This window comes from Leptosomus discolor, chromosome 1, assembly GCF_034619465.1.
Source record: "Leptosomus discolor isolate bLepDis1 chromosome 1, bLepDis1.hap2, whole genome shotgun sequence".
NCBI lineage: Eukaryota > Metazoa > Chordata > Aves > Leptosomiformes > Leptosomidae > Leptosomus > Leptosomus discolor.
In genome coordinates this window covers 33,021,481-33,037,198 of record NC_141391.1, presented here as the reverse complement: position 1 = coordinate 33,037,198, position 15,718 = coordinate 33,021,481, and the positions used below count along the sequence as shown (strand labels likewise).

At 40.4% G+C, this 15,718-nt stretch overlaps 1 protein-coding gene across 1 annotated transcript; it reads left to right on the top strand.

Annotated features, from left to right (window-relative positions):
- The first annotated feature begins 1,961 nt into the window (after positions 1–1,961).
- Positions 1,962–7,442, top strand: LACC1 (laccase domain multifunctional purine nucleosidase 1). The gene is made up of 5 exons (XM_009950578.2): positions 1,962–2,529; positions 3,809–3,990; positions 4,473–4,638; positions 6,532–6,757; positions 7,262–7,442. Exons 1-5 carry the CDS (start codon positions 1,962–1,964, stop codon positions 7,434–7,436), a joined length of 1,317 nt encoding a protein of 438 aa, XP_009948880.2. The 3' UTR covers positions 7,437–7,442.
- Positions 7,443–15,718: the final 8,276 nt, after the last annotated feature.

Genomic DNA, 15,718 nt, shown 5'->3' with positions numbered 1-15,718 from the left:
GAGTCTGTTTCAACACCGTTTTGTTAGGAAGCTGTTTTCTCTAAAAGCTGTTGTCAGCCATATGTAAATAATACTTTGAGCAAGATCAAGACTCAGATGTCAGATGCTTTTATCTGCTGTCACATTTTGATACTTTTATTTCAGCTGTTTTGATAGTCACTGATTAATCTTTGTAAGCGTTCAGCTCGCAGAAAGGAAAACATAATTTTCAGTCAGGATTATTTTTCTTCCAGTCTGGGGGAAAGAACAATGAAAAAAATACAGAATGTTTTTTGTAAAAATGATCCATTAAAACCAGAAAAGTCTTTGACCTCTCGTTCAAGTGTAGAAACTCTGGGAATCCATTGTCGACCATAAAATGCCAAGGAGGACACCAAGTCCACCATAGTGTCAGGCCTCAAATACACACAGAAGCGGTATTTTTGCAAGATAATGAAGTGCTGTGAAGCCAGAGAATGCAAGTGGTTACAGGACAATGAGGGCTCAGGGCAGGAAAATAGTGCCAGACGTTGTCTGCTATGGTTAGTTCTGGTAGCAAAGCATTGATTTCAAAGACTTACAAGATTCTCAATTCCTTTGTTCCTGAAAAAATATTAATTTTCCTGTAAAGGAATTAATATTCATACCCAATTTGCTACTGTGCAAAAAAAATGGTGGTGTTAAGGAATACGCTAAAGCATTATGGGGTTTTACAACTGATGATAAAGCTGCATGTATTCCTTTTAGATCAAGCACAGTGCTTAGTCATGAAATCTGTATAGCTGTCTGTTCAAGGTTCCCAAAGCAGAGACATCTAGTCTTTTCTTCCAGAGCTCCAGAGGGTTGCACTGGAAACTGAAAAATTATCAGAGACAGAGGAAAGAAAATAAGACACTTCCTAGAGGATATGTAAAATAGGCTTACATAGCAAGGGAGAGAGGAAGAGACAGATTGACAAGTTTCCACAGGTAGGCAGCTTAGCTGGGCTTGGATCGACAAAGTCCAGAAAAGGAAAAAAAAAAAAAAAAAAGAAACAAACACCCACCAAACAAAACCAAAAAAACCCCACCAAAAAAATGGAATTGCACCACAGGGCACAAGACAAGCCATGAACTACAGGGTGATTTTGCATAAGCTTAACATGTCTTGGTTTCAGAGCAAAGAGTGCAGCTAGCGTGGTGAAAATGCTGAGGCAGGAAGCTGTGCACGGTATTATATTATTTTCATTCAGTTCTGTGTACTTCTTGCGTTACTAGGTAAAGTTTCAGTAACCTGTGCTGAGTTCCTGTGCGTGATGAGAAGAAAAACTATACCGATCGTGTGCCCCTCCACACAGAAGTCAGAAATTAGGAAGTCAATACTTTTGGTAACACAAAAGGGAGAAGTGCAAAAAGTCTTGTGAAAGCCTGTGGGAAAGATGTCATTGCGCTCACAGCCCAGCAGCACCCCTGCTGCCAGGAGGGGTAGCAGTCATGAGCTCAACCTCAGCGATAAGTATGTAAAATGCTTACAAAAAAGTGGTTGCAGATACTCCTTCAGTCCCAGCAAGCTGAGGGACCTCTGTATTTGATTCCCCTCATGGGAGCTGGAGGAGGGCCCAGCTGTCAGAGGTCAAGAAGATCCATTAGGCTAATGTGGGTTAATTGATACAATAAATCTAATGTTACGTACTAACCTTTTATCATCCCTGACCTGGGAAAAACCTGAGGTAGGCGGGGTAGTAGGGAAATTCCTAAATACTTAAATAAATATGTAATTATTTCCTTTTCCGCTACTTTTGCTGCAGTTTCTTTTTCTGCAGTCAGGAAATCTTAAGACAGTAATTACTGCTATGCCACCTTCTCTACACAGTATCACTGAATATGTTGCCTTAATAACATAACTCTGTGTTTGAACTAATGATGCTGTCTTGCCTTTTTGTTTGTTTTTTTTGTATTTTGTTACTGACTGGCAGTTGTAAGAATCTTTAAATATCCTGGAAAATGACGGAAGCAGTACTGATAGATCTGTTCAGCCTACCAGCCAACTTGCAGAACAACATCCAAGGATTACTACGTAACACGCTGGAAACTATCGAGAAGTGCTCTTCCATCCCTGCTCCATTTGTTTATGTCATGTGTTGCCAGAGGCAGGGGGGTGAAAGGAACGGTGAACGACAGTCCTTGCTTCCAGCTCTGAGAGATTTTCAGAGTCTGAATAAAAGACTGGAGGTGGTACATGCTCTGACTACAGCTGCTGCTTTGTACACCATCAAACAAAGACTGGATGAAAAAGACCTAAGCATCATTAAAGTTGTTCTTCCTACCTTAAGAAAAGACGTAATGAAAGTATATATAGACTACTTCTTTACAGAAGTGTACCAGTTTGAATTTGAGGATTTACAGGTGGCATCTGACTGTGAAAACCTACAGATAGCTGAACCTCGGAGTGAAGGGCAAATGCTTCCTGCACAGGATGTGGCGCTCATCCAAAGTGAGATTCAGATGTACTTGGAAAGCCTGCCGAGCCTGAAAGGGGAACTCACCATCCTCAGATCTTTCCTGATCCCAGGTAAAATGAATCCCAGCTAATAGATTTCACAGAAACTGTTCCCAAGCATACTTCTTCAAGGGAATTGCAAAATGGGTAGGATTTGGAAATGTCTTCAAGCAGCAAGTAACTCTGTATGATGTTATGATAGGGTATCGCTGTAAGAGGGGGAAGTGTCAACAGAGATACAGCAAAAGACTGGCAAGTCTGTTCCAGGCCTGGGGCATGATCAGAGGAAAGAGAGGCCCAGGGTTAGTGAGAGCGTTGCTGCAGACAGTAAAATCTTCCCTCTGTGTGGGAATTACACACTTTGAGAGTTACCATCATCTTCTGGAATGGCAGGACAGGAGTTTCTCCTGGTCTGCAGCCTCATGGATGGCTGGTTAATCAGACTGATGTCTCAGTGTCCCTGCCATGGCATGACCCAGTTTACAGCAGCATGTCTCTCAAGCGGTGTGATTATGGGGGCTCATGATTCAGAGGATTCAGGGGAAAGCTGAGAGTTTTGCTACTGCAAAAATCTGGAACTGTCTTTCCCTAAAAATATGTCTGAAATGATCCAGAACCTGAAAGGAACATGAGGTACTTAAAGCCATCTTTGCCTTCATTGTGCTTTGAGATTTTGACTGTGATTTTGAAAGGATCATGCTACATAAAAGAGATTTTTTAATCTCAACTCTGCATATGTCACTAAGCTTGTTAGCTGTTAAGATAGTAAAAATACCAGTTGTGGGACTATCTCTCTGTGTTCAACTTTGGCACGCAGACCCCCTCTGCCCCAGCGCCCCCAAAAGCTGTGATGCATTTGGTGCATGAAGCCACAATAAATGACCTGCATGGTAGAAAACAGAGTATTTTTTAGTAATGCTAGAAATTCTTGGTGCTTTCAGTGTACTTTAGAAGGATGTTTGAGATTCTGTGAAGTCTTGAGGAATAATAATTTATTTGCCAAAAAAGCTTGGGAGATGCCATCTTAGAACATTTGTTTAAAAATCTACTCTCATTTTCCTCAGTGAGTCACCTCGTCTCTAGGGTTTGCACCACAACTCTGCAAAAAGTCAGGCTAAATCTACTAAGACTCCTTCTTGCTCAAACCCCTCTACCTTGGCCTCAAATGATAATGTTTATGAGCAAGAAGGAAACTTAGAGTCCTTAGATTTAAATGCCACAGCTAAATACGAGGTAAAGCAATACTCAACTTGATTGGCTGATTCCTGGTCTCTTCAGTATAAAACCATGTAATATCTGGACTGGTCTTGTGTTGAAAGCAATTGTTTGTTGTCTTTTTTTGCCTTGCCAGATGATATCTTCCTACATGGGTTCACCACAAGGACAGGTGGGATCTCCTACATACCAACTCTAAGCTCCTGCAATCTCTTCAGCAGTTCCAAGCGAAGGGACCCACAAGTTGTTGTTAAAGAAAATCTCCGCCGGCTAGCTAATGCTGCAGGATTTAACCCAGAGACATTTCACAGAGTCAAGGTGTCTTATCAAACAATGGATTTATGTAAATGGATCAGATCTTCCTTCATGTATCACTGGCTAAAACTGTAGGCATTGTTCTAATCTTTCTCAGCAAGAACTTGTGAGAAGCAGGACAGTTAAAACATTTATGCTGGCAGTTTATCTGTGGGAATAGCCATCCAAACTATCCGCCATTTGGCACTATATGGGGAAGAAGCACTGTTTCTTCCAAGAATATTCTAACATTTAACTTACCACAGAGCAGAATAGTCAGATAAATGATCAGAGCAGTTTCTCTTAAAAGAAAAACACACCACCACTTCTGTGGTGGCTTTCTACAGATACAACTATACGGCATTTGAACAAGGGAGTGTCTGATTTCCATGCATGAGCAGTTGGTGCAAAAGAGTGTTTCATGACAAAGAAAAATCCTTGCATTAGTCAGAACTGGGTTTTTTGCTGCCATATCGCTGTCCATATTCTGGTTTTTGTCTTGACAGATTGCTCACGCTAATGCTGTGTGTATTATGGGAAAGACAGAGCCTGACACCTATGATGGAATAGTTACGAATCAGAAAGGTGTTACGATAGCAGCTCCAGGTGCTGATTGCATACCCGTGCTCTTTGCTGATCCTGTCCGAAAAGCCTGCGGTGCTGCTCATTCTGGTAGGAATTTTAAATCATGGCGATTAAAATAACTAGGAGACCACTGGAAAGGGAGTTTTGGACTAAGGATTATAAATTAGCAACCAAAGGAGTACAGAGTGAGAATGAATAAATGCAAGATCACATAACAATGTAGACCCTGACCTGTGAAGTTTGTATCCTGCCAAAACAAGACTGGTCTTGAAAATAGGTTGTTTCCCAAGATATGTTGTTTTGGTTTTTATTATTTTATAAACTTTATTAATTATTATTTATACATTTATTTTTCTGATCTGGTAGCCAAAACCCAGTAAATTTTTTTTTGTACCCTGACTTCATATGTAAAAACTGGCTGTAAAGCCAATGCCACCAACAATCATTTTGAATCAGAAGAAATACTTGTCTGACCCAAACCGAATGAGAATAAAACTGAAGCAGGGATGGTTAGCGCAACCTGGGGTTATATCTGATTTCAGAGGGTGTCCCAACTGTTAGGGTAGAATACGTATCCTGTGGTGCGATTTTCCTGCTGGGAGGTGTTTCATATTATAAAAAAAGTCTGTATTTATGAGACCAAGGAGAATGCACAGCTGAGAGTTTCTCCTCAGCTTTGATGCTAGTATACCCTTTGATATGGCAGGAAGTTTCGCCTCTGCCTAGAACTTTTTAATACAACCTAATTCATACAATTCTTCCTACCTTGCATAAATTAGCCAAAATAAATTCTAATTTGTGAGTCATCATAAGATGATCAAAACTTTGACTTTCCTTCATAAAGTTGTTGTGCCTCTCCCACCTGCCCCTGTGCATAGCAAGCTTAGGTTAGAGAAAGTGAGAGGAATGAGAACTGTGGCATGTCTGTCTGGGAGGAGAGGGGAACGTTGTGGGTTTTAATGGGGAGAAGGGATGGAAGGAATTTTATCCACTCTTGAAATGAGTTTTATGTTGTAAGTATTCAAACCTGATTATTGTGCCATACTTAAGAGTTGTAGTTCTTCCTTTCTCTGATACCTCTTCATTTATCTAGTCCCTGACACCCCACACTTTTTCCCTAACCTACACCGCTGCCTTCTCCAAGCATACCTCCCAGCTCTAGCCTGAACTCCTGCCTTCCATCTTGCAAGTTTTGCCCTTCATTCCCACATCACAGTCCTTGCCAGGCTTCCAGTTATCTTTTCCTAGATCCTTTCCTTCCTGTCCGACCCCACCTCAGTTCATGTTCAACTTCAACACATGTTGCTATGTATACAAATAAAGACAATTAGGTATAAAGTCATCTCAGTCTTTGGATGTAGAAAAGCACAGAAAAAGTTATTAGCATATCCTGTACTTCATTATGATGCACTCCTGTGCAATGCAAAGCCTTCCTGGGACTCAAACTGAGATATAAGAACTCAAAGCTGGGCTTTCCTCTAGCTATTCTGAACAATGCCAAAATGCAAAGCTTGGCTTTCATCTGTCTGTTCCAGACAATTCTCTAGCTTGAGCCTCTTTTTTTTTTTTTTTTTTTTTATTCTAAAATAACACTAAAAACATTTTCACCATAATATAAAAATACACTTCTGACTGTAACACATTTCTGTTACCATATTCCCATTTAAATGTTTCAAGCACAGAGGAGCTGTAAGGTATGCTCTAGTTGCCCAAACCAGAACACTGGGAAAAAGGAATTCTGGAATCCTAATCTAAACTCTTCTCTCTAGTTTCCATCTCCACAAAATGATGATGTCAGCAAACTGACAGTTGTTGATGTATTGGGTTGTTTTTTTAAAAAAACAATTATTTATTATTAGAGATAATTATTTATTTTTAGATATATCTATTCATTTGTACCGTTAACAATAGCACGTATTTTAACTACTATAATATTAAAGAGACTATACAATTTTTTTTTCAACCTCTCATTTCTCACAGGATGGAAAGGCACATTGTTAGGAGTTTCGATGGCCACAGTAAATGCTATGGTATCTGAATATGGCTGTAACGTGAAAGATATCCTTGTAGTGCTGGGCCCATCTGTAGGACCTTGCTGCTATAGACTTCCTCACGAATCAGCTAAAGAATTTCACAGGATTCATCCAAAGTGTGTGAGACTATTTGACTCTGCAAGTCCTTATATCGATCTTAGAAGAGCAACACGGTAAGGCTACTGAGTGCATTTCCATGGCATTCACTTTTTTTTGTGCTGAGTAGACTAGAGATGAAAGTGAAAGAACAAAAGACCAATACCACATTAGTTATCAATAATTATATCAATATTGTATTATCCATCAGTATTATGGTGAGGGTCCTCATCATCTTAAAATACTCACTAGTACTTTACAGAGCAACAAATGATACCTTTGAATGAATGGTATCTGCTCACTTTTCCTGGGTTTCAACTATTATTTTACTGTAATGCTTTTAGTTTATGAGTTGTAGACAAATGTTCAAATTAAATGTAGTTTTGCTGCTTGTGTAAAAGCAATTATTTTAGTCTAATATTTGAAAAAAGAAAGTGAGATAAGCAAATACAAGTCCCATCCACGATACTGGCACAGTTGTTTGATTGGTGTTAGAGGGGCTGTCTGAATGACAGTATCTTAAGGAATGCAAAGATGTAAAAAGCAAAAATATGTTTTCCATTTCTCTTTCTTTCTTTCAGAATTCTTCTTGAGAGGGGTGGGATTCTTCCTGAGAACATCCAAGATGATTCTGTCACAGACCAGAACCAGAATATCACTTTCTGTACTGCATGCCACCCCGATAAATTTTACTCTCACTTCCGTGATGGCACTAACTTCGGGACACAGCTTGGCTTCATATCAATCAAAGACTGAGATAGTATCTCTTACTCTCTGATAGTATTTAGACAATAAGTCTGGTGCATTGTCTGGCATCCTGCTCTCCTTATAGAAGTTCTTCCTCCCTTCATTTCACAGACTTGCAATAGAGAACTCACAGGTCTTGAGGTTCTCCTGCTTCTTCCCTTCCCTGCCATTCTGAAGCAAGAGTAAATGCCTAGGGTGTGGGGCCAACAGTTCTGGTGTGAGACAGGGTGCAGAGGAAACGAGGACAACCCACACCAGTGACGAAGCCCTTCTGCGAGACCAGGTGCAGGCTCCAAATTTTTGGAGCCTTCTTGACCAAATATTTCCCAGAAACCTTGCTGTCTTAACGTGGTGAAAGCATGACAAACCAGCCTTCATTAGCTTTTGGGTGAGGCCTCTGAATGAAGTTGAGTGTGACATTGCTGGTACACGAAGGGAAGCCTGTATTACACATTAACTGTTTGAGAACACCCGACTTCGGTAGTTTCAGCTGAAGGTTAGCCTTATGGAATTATGTGCCTGGGATTGTTTTTGTTCTTTGGATTAGTTTGAAGAAGAGCTCCAAAACACTTACAGGACTTTTCCTATGGAAAATGACTTGAAAGTGAGAAGGAAGCAGGCTTCTTTGGGGCAGACATTGAAAATAATGAACCCTCACCATTCTGCATTTTTTGATTGTAGAAAAATTAGGACTAAGACTCTTAATATGATATGACATATCTGTCATATTTCCTTAGGATTTTTTTCTTTAAAATATTGGCGCTCTGCTAATGCCCATTGAGATGGTCTCAACAGTGTCAAGTTATTTAGTAAGTATCTAAAAAGGGGAAGGGGTTTAGCCTCAGTTAATTTTACTGTGCACTGTTTTCTTTTGACCATAAAAAAATGACAATAGACGAGATGGTTCCTGACACATCGACAGTGAGAGGTTCCCAATAGCAAAACTGTGCTGGCTGTAGCTTGCAGAGTTGCCAAGCACAACTTGGGACAACTGTCCGCATGACGTATTTTCTATTTTGAATTAGATGATCTTTACCAATTCTAGACTTTTATGCCCACTAGAGGTCAGTGCTTGCTCACGCTGCACTTCCATCCCTGGCTGCACCGTCGATAGGGGTTTTCAAACCATGCATTTTGCAAAGCACTGTACAGCATACATTGCTACTTTTGCCTGCATAATCGTCTGCCAAGTTATTCTAGTATCTGTGTTTGAAGAGTAGTCTATTTTTCATTTTGTTGGGCCGTGATTGAGAGCTGACCAGATTAGAACTTTCCTTGTCCTCTGGGAGAACAGACTTTTTAAAAACTTTCTTTTACCTGTGAATGGTATGTCTCAGAGAAGAGCCTCGTTCTGATTATGTAACCCTCTGACTGTAACTATCTACCAAAAAAAATACTTCTTCCAACCCTCCTGCTTATTTTTTAGAATAAAAATTAATAATTTTAGAATAAGAATTATTCCTCTTCTGCTGTAGTCTGCGGTCCTTGACAATAAAAATTCTTACATTTTTGGTTACCTTCTAAAAACCTCACCATTGCTTTCATCATTCTCGGTTTCTTGTGTAACTTCACTGTGGTGGTGTTCACAGCTGGGTTCAAACTGGAGGTTCAGGTTCCGACATGGGCAACACTCACACTCCTCAACTGAATGCTGCCAAGCATGTTACTGCACACTAGCTGGTGGTGTGTATGGTATGTGTATATGTTAGTGTGTATGTGTATTATTGACCTATCCTAAATACAGGATAATATAATTATATGGACACTGACAGGCTTATCTTGATGCTCTAGGTAAAAATACTCAATGACCCACCTTCATCTTTTAGTTCTGTCCCTTTGCCCTGGTATCTCTGTGTGAACCACTTTATGGGCACTGTTTGACACAGCAGTGGAATGAGTAAGGTGTCTTCTGCTGTTTCTGCGGTGGGGGCAGTAGCACCACGTAGTCCTCAGTCCCTGCACCTGAAGCTCAGCCAAAGCTTGTTTGTCAGTGCCCTTCGCTTAACCCTCTTCCCTTGCGGATTAGGAGCATGCCGTCAAATACAGCTGAGTTACTCAGTTTTGCAAGGTACTGCTTGACAGCTGAAGCATCATGGGTGCGCGTGTGCCTGCTGTTTAGCCCAGCTCACCTCAAAGACGGTTTTAAACTAATGCACATAACTTTGCAGTAAGTAGAAAGCACCTTGCAGATGATACACTACTTACCCCAGTAACATGATACTGAGAGTAAGCCCTGGCTTGTTCATACCTGCTCAAGAACGACAGCAGAGACTTTCTGTTTAGAAAAATACCATTTACAGGTCATGGTAGGACCACGAAAGCCAGAGAGCTTGTCAGAATGAGCAGAAACACCAAAGGCTTTACCTTTTAGAAGACAAATCATTACCACCATCGTTGTTTGTTATTTCTTTTACACTGAATTACCTAGACTGTAAACCTGTCAAAGACAGGAAGCAGCCTTTTGTACATGGATTAGTGAGGTGGAGAACTCCACGACCAGTGAGAAAATAATAATGATGTTCAGACCCCAAACAGGCTAGGCTCTGTATCATACAGAGTTTCTTTCAAAAGGCCTTGCTACAAAGGCGTTTTAGTTCTGGTATAAGAAAAATAAAGTTTAAAGGAGTCAAGACTGGTTTGCATCCATATTTATTTACTTTTCATTCCTGTTGCTCACGAAAGGAGCCAAGCAGATCAGCCCTGATTCACCACCTCTAGGGAAGCTCTTAAAATGCTTCATAAATTGTTCAGCTGTACCTACCTAATGATCAGATCCCATTTATTAACCATGCCCATGAATTTATAAGCTGCATTTGCTCTATTATTGTTATGAAATAGCATTATTAATTATGATTGTGCTGTGCCCTGAAGCAAGCACAAGACACGATCACATTGAATATTGTTTTTGATAACTATTACTGTGCAATTAACATTTGTTGCTATTGTAGATTCTGAATATGGGCCTCTTCATTTACATTTACATATTGGAATGGAGTGTACCAAATATGTCTGAGAAAGGCAGTTGCAGTAAAACAGGGCAGCTCCAACACAGACTTCTGGTTCCAGTTCCTGGGGAAGCAGTGTGCAACTTGAGAGGCACGGATCAAAGCCCGAGATAATTAGTGAAATGTTTACCCAAACTGGGATTTATTTCCACAGGTATGGCAAAGGTGAAAAATATTCAGGGGAGTAGATTAAAAATGTCTTTAATTAATTTATAGAGGTTAGGTTCATCAGTGACTGCTGGTCTCTTTCTACTGACAACCTGAGGAGACAGGATGGAGGCTAGACGGTTGCCTGGTCTGAGTTTGGCATTTGATGGCTGTGTTTGTGAGTGGCAGCAAACTCAGAAGCCATGGGACTGGACCTTCAGCAAAACACTGGGGCACATCTCAATTCACAGAACGCGTATCATTCCTCCCAAATCACAAGCATTCAGTTACAGGAAGGTGTCTCCTTTCCCCAGCAATAACATGGTTTGCAAAGTGGTTGTCTTTGCCTCCAGTCTTATTTTCCTCACGCTTATCTTTTGTGCATTGCTGTCTTTGCCCAGCACTGCTCACAATCGCCCTACAAGGCTTGTGAATCCAGTTGCAAGGTGTTGGAGGAAACAGATGCCGTTCTGCGCAGAGCAGCGCCAGTGTTGCTTTCTTTTGTATGCGTGTGCCTTTTTTTTTTTTCTTTCAGCGGCAGTGTGAAACTTTTTGTCCTCAGCACAGGGTATTTATTGGAATCCTCCAACCCATTCCCATTTTATAGGTTTCTGCAAGGGCTCACCATTGCCAGCCGTACACGGCAAAGAAGTCGACACTCCTAGATTCTGTCATTGCTGTCCTCATTTCCACTCCATGCTCAATTTGCTGCTGGGTGATGCAAAGAGGGAGATGAGCTGCGCTCATTTGTCCCGAGGCTCAGAGGGGGTGTGCGTGTGTGCTCGCCTTGATGTCATGTGTGCGAGGCTTTTGTTCTCTGCACACCAACATCCTCCCTGAACTCCAGCCTCTTGTGCAACAATACAGCAGGACAGTGCACTGACGGGAGCAGTAAATCCAATATGTGACAGAGGAAATAATGTATTGACCTGCTGAGGGATTTACATACTGCTGAAGACTGACAGCAAGCTCAGCCTGTAAAGCTGACTTGTTCTACTTTCCATTTCCCGCAGATACTATCCAGGGTTTCCAGATGAATGATTCAGATAGAAATGTATGTGGATTTAGATCAGTCCTAATCCTGTGTATTTTTATATCCAGGATGTTACTAATTGTTATCCAGTGTCACACCTTTTTATAAGACGAAGAGATTTCGCTGCTCTACTTGCTTTAAATATACAGTGCCTGTGGCTGTGCTGCTAAAAAGCATAATTACCTATTTCCCAAAGGCATGCAGGGAAATAGGAAGATAGTTTTTTAAAGTGATCTCTCTGATCTTTCATTAGTGTTTAATTTACTAGTAGCATCTCACATTACAAATACTTGGCTGGCGCTCTTTTTCTGCTAGCTCTCGGGGGTCAAAGGGGGCCCACAGAAGAATTTTGAGAGTGCAGTCCCCAGAGGACAGCGGGGCTGAGGTCTCTCTTTCTCCCCCTTCTGCGGATGTGTCATCGTGTCTCCAGGGCAACCTGAATTCTGACGGTCATGGGAGCAAGGACATGGCATGGATTTCCATTTGATTCCTGCAACAGAAAAGAGATCTGAGACAAAAATCAATATGTGACTAAACTATGAGAGTTCATTTTCACAATTAATTTTACCTATGGGATCACATTTCCTCTCTTCTTGTGCAAATGTAATTCACAACGACTACTCTATTTGTTTTTCTGGTGTTGCCTCTTCTACATGTAGCAAAGGCCTAAACATCTGAAACAGATAGGTTGCAACATAAAAATTTGGGGTGTACCTACCATAAAACCAAACAAGCATTTTATAAGGGAGGCTGAAAGCAATGTTTGCATTCCAAGATGTATAATTTCACTTTTTCTCATGTGTTGCAATATTTTTAGGCAGTGATTCATAGTTCTGGTCAGATGTTTCAGTTCAAAGTGATTTTATCAATGCCAACTATAGAAAGCCCTGCCTGTTTGAAACAAATATCTAGCATATCTCTTTGAGGCAATGACCTCTGTCCTAAAGGAACATTCAAGCATCGGTTTCTGCTAAAGGAAAACATTTCTGTTCTGCTTTCATTTTCTTTGTTTGAAAGCTGTTAGCTTGATTTTGCTGCACAAGAACGAATCACAAAAAACTCGGTTGTAAAACCAAAGTTGTGACAGGTGGCTCAAACCGTTTTAGTTGGATTAATAGGTACTTTTAGGAAGTGCTTCATAAAATTAGTATTAAATAAAACAGGAGACAATTGCAGACGATTTTATTCTGACTCTCGGCTTTCTTCTTTATACCATCCCCGTAAAAAGCTTTCAGAACATGAAAGGTGAGCAGAGGAAAAAGCTGATTAGAGAGGTTCCTTTAGGCTTGAGCATGTTTGTTGCTATATTTGATGCTTAGATCTTCCTCAGTTCCCTCAATTACCCTGCAGCTTTGATCTTCAAGTTCCCCCAGCACTGAAACATCCCAGCTTATGTTAACTCCATGCTAGCAATGGCAGAAACACCTACGTAGACTTGATAGTGAAGTTTACGTTGTAGCATTTCTTCAGCCTATCTGGTGCTGGCATAAATGATATTATGATAAAAATATTATGCCACAATGCTGAAGTATTTTGAGAAAAATCTCCTGCAGCAGTCCTGCATTTACTTGAGGTTTTAGGGGCTGTGAGTCAGTAGCAATTTTTTGCTTTTCACAAGACTGAGAAAGTTAAAGAGAACTTTACACACCCTCTTTACCGAGCACATTTCTTCATCAGAGCAATATGATTTGGGTTTTAGAGTGTTGTCCGTTGTACAATTATATTTCTGTAATTTGCTTTAAGAATGGCTTCTTAAGAAGAGACTGACTGCATATACATTGGCCAGGAAGGGCAAAATTCAGCTGACTTATCTTCGTTAGTTTATATTACTGTTTAATATAAAAGTCTGTCAGAAAATGCAGGCACCGCAAAATGGGGAAATTGGACTGCTTGAGCTAAAATGTTCTTGTAGGCGAAAGGGTGAAGATTCAAACAAAGCTCATGGCTAGTTTCAACATCTTCAGGATGGCACATTTCAATCCATCTTTCAGAACAACTCTTCATTTCCTGTTTTGAATATTAAGAGCAATCTGAAATAAACCATTTAAAACTGAAGAAGTGCCATTGCAAATTAAAACAAATATTGAAATCTCAATTCATGCTGAAAAGAGGCAGCCTGTCTTCCACAGAGCTCATCTTACTATTTATGTATACCTATCTGCATGAGCCATTCCTCTTATTTCTTTAGTAAATATTTCCTTCATAGATTGTAGATTGTTATGTCCCCTTCAGTAAATGTTTAGCTAAGTTTTACATGAGATATTTAACTCCATTAGTCTTTCCTAACATGATACTTCCAGCTCTTAATTCTCTAAACTCTGCCCTATTAATATCAATTAGGTGATAATCAGTTTTCACTTACATGCTTTTTTAGAAGGAGAGTGACATTTGAATTTTGAACTTTGTAGAGGGACTGTTTTTTTCTGGTAGGCTTGCAAAGTTGTGCTTCTTGGTACAAAAGAAGCTTGAAGCAGCCTTAATTGAATAACCTTGGTCTCTCTATTCCCTCTTTTTCAAAAGAGTCATAGTCTATTGCACTTCAATTAGGATTTATTTTAGGCTTCCTAGCTGTAACTCATAATCCATCACATTGTTCCAGAAGCAATCTTTATGAAGGAGTCTCAACTCTGAAAGTGAAAAATAGTTGGTATTTTTGAGGCTGACACAGGATTTATGGTAGGAGAACATTTTTAACTTAAGTAAAGACTTTTTAAAAATCTGATGCTGGAAAGCTGACACAAGGAAACTAAAATACAGAAATAATTTCACAGTTTTTGCAGGGGGATGAGGGGAGTTTAACAATGTGTGAAACCAAATATTCAGCCCTTGAATTTTGTTTGCATCAGGACTGGACACCTTTGTACGTACTGATTTATCCCCAGTAAACTCGTCTGAGGCTGGAAGAAAAGGGTGATGTTGTTTGCTTGCTGTAATAAATGATATCAGAAAAGAGGGATACAGCAGCATTCCTTTTAGCAAGTGGGTTACAAAGTGCTCAGGCTAATGATGAACTGCTTTCTACTGAGCCAATATCTGAGGCTAAAAAAACAGCCAGTCATTCCTTGGCTCTGCAGCAGTCTTGGAGGCTGTTATAAAAACAGAAGCAGGGAATAAAAATCTCCTTTGGGATGCAGCTAGCCTGAAACAGATATCCATGGTGAGACACTGTGGGATAGAAGAGGCAGAAAAAGACAGCATCATGATGATGAAGACATTTCTACACCTGCTCATTAAAGATGTAGTGCAAGAAGAGTTCATCCATGTAGAAACCTGGCCCCCTACCATATTGTCTAAGCAGAGAGCCGTGTTGACAAGCATCTTCCTGTGTGTAGTTATTTGCCACAGTTACTACAGCTATCCAGGCTTCTTTGTGTCGTCAGGATTTCTCCCCAAAACCTGGAAAGGTTGGAGTATTTAATGCTTATGGACATGTCCCAGTTGTCCGCTCTCTTCATTCCTAATTTAAACCCTACTATAGGCATATCATGCACTCACAGTCGATGCAAGCAGGGGGAGGACCACAGTTAATTGTGGGAGGCAGATAATGACCACTGTACATATTATCTACGTGCAGGACTCTGGGACCTTGCTGTGTCCAGAATAATTGCAATGATGGGTAAATCTGCCCTTGCCCGCTGCAGCTGTGTTTCTGGACTGAAAATATGGAAGAGAAGCTGCTTTTTGAAATTTCAGTGAGCTTGGCTAACAGCCCAGTTCTGCAGACTTGGAAGATTTTCTATCATAATATTTCTCTGAAGCTAGCTGTGAGAATAAATGGCATGAGGTATGTTTGGCTCAAGAGCTGAGAGTTTAAAATTTTTGAAGAATCTTTTCTTGTTTGTTATGGAGCAAATCCCAAATGTCTTGCTTAGAAGTCCAGGCTCCCTGCTGCTGTGGGGCCCCATCTGAACATCTTGCCTAAAAGGAAGAAGTGCCCTCCTGTGTGAATACTTACCATTAACATTTCTACTCTTGGCTGTACTAATTAATATGACAGAAGTAATTTCACAGTGGATAAGGCAGGTTGACCTCCTGGTCAGTCCTAGGAGGGCAGAGAGGACAAGAGTGCTAAATATGGTGAAATTACTCCTTACTTACATGCCAGC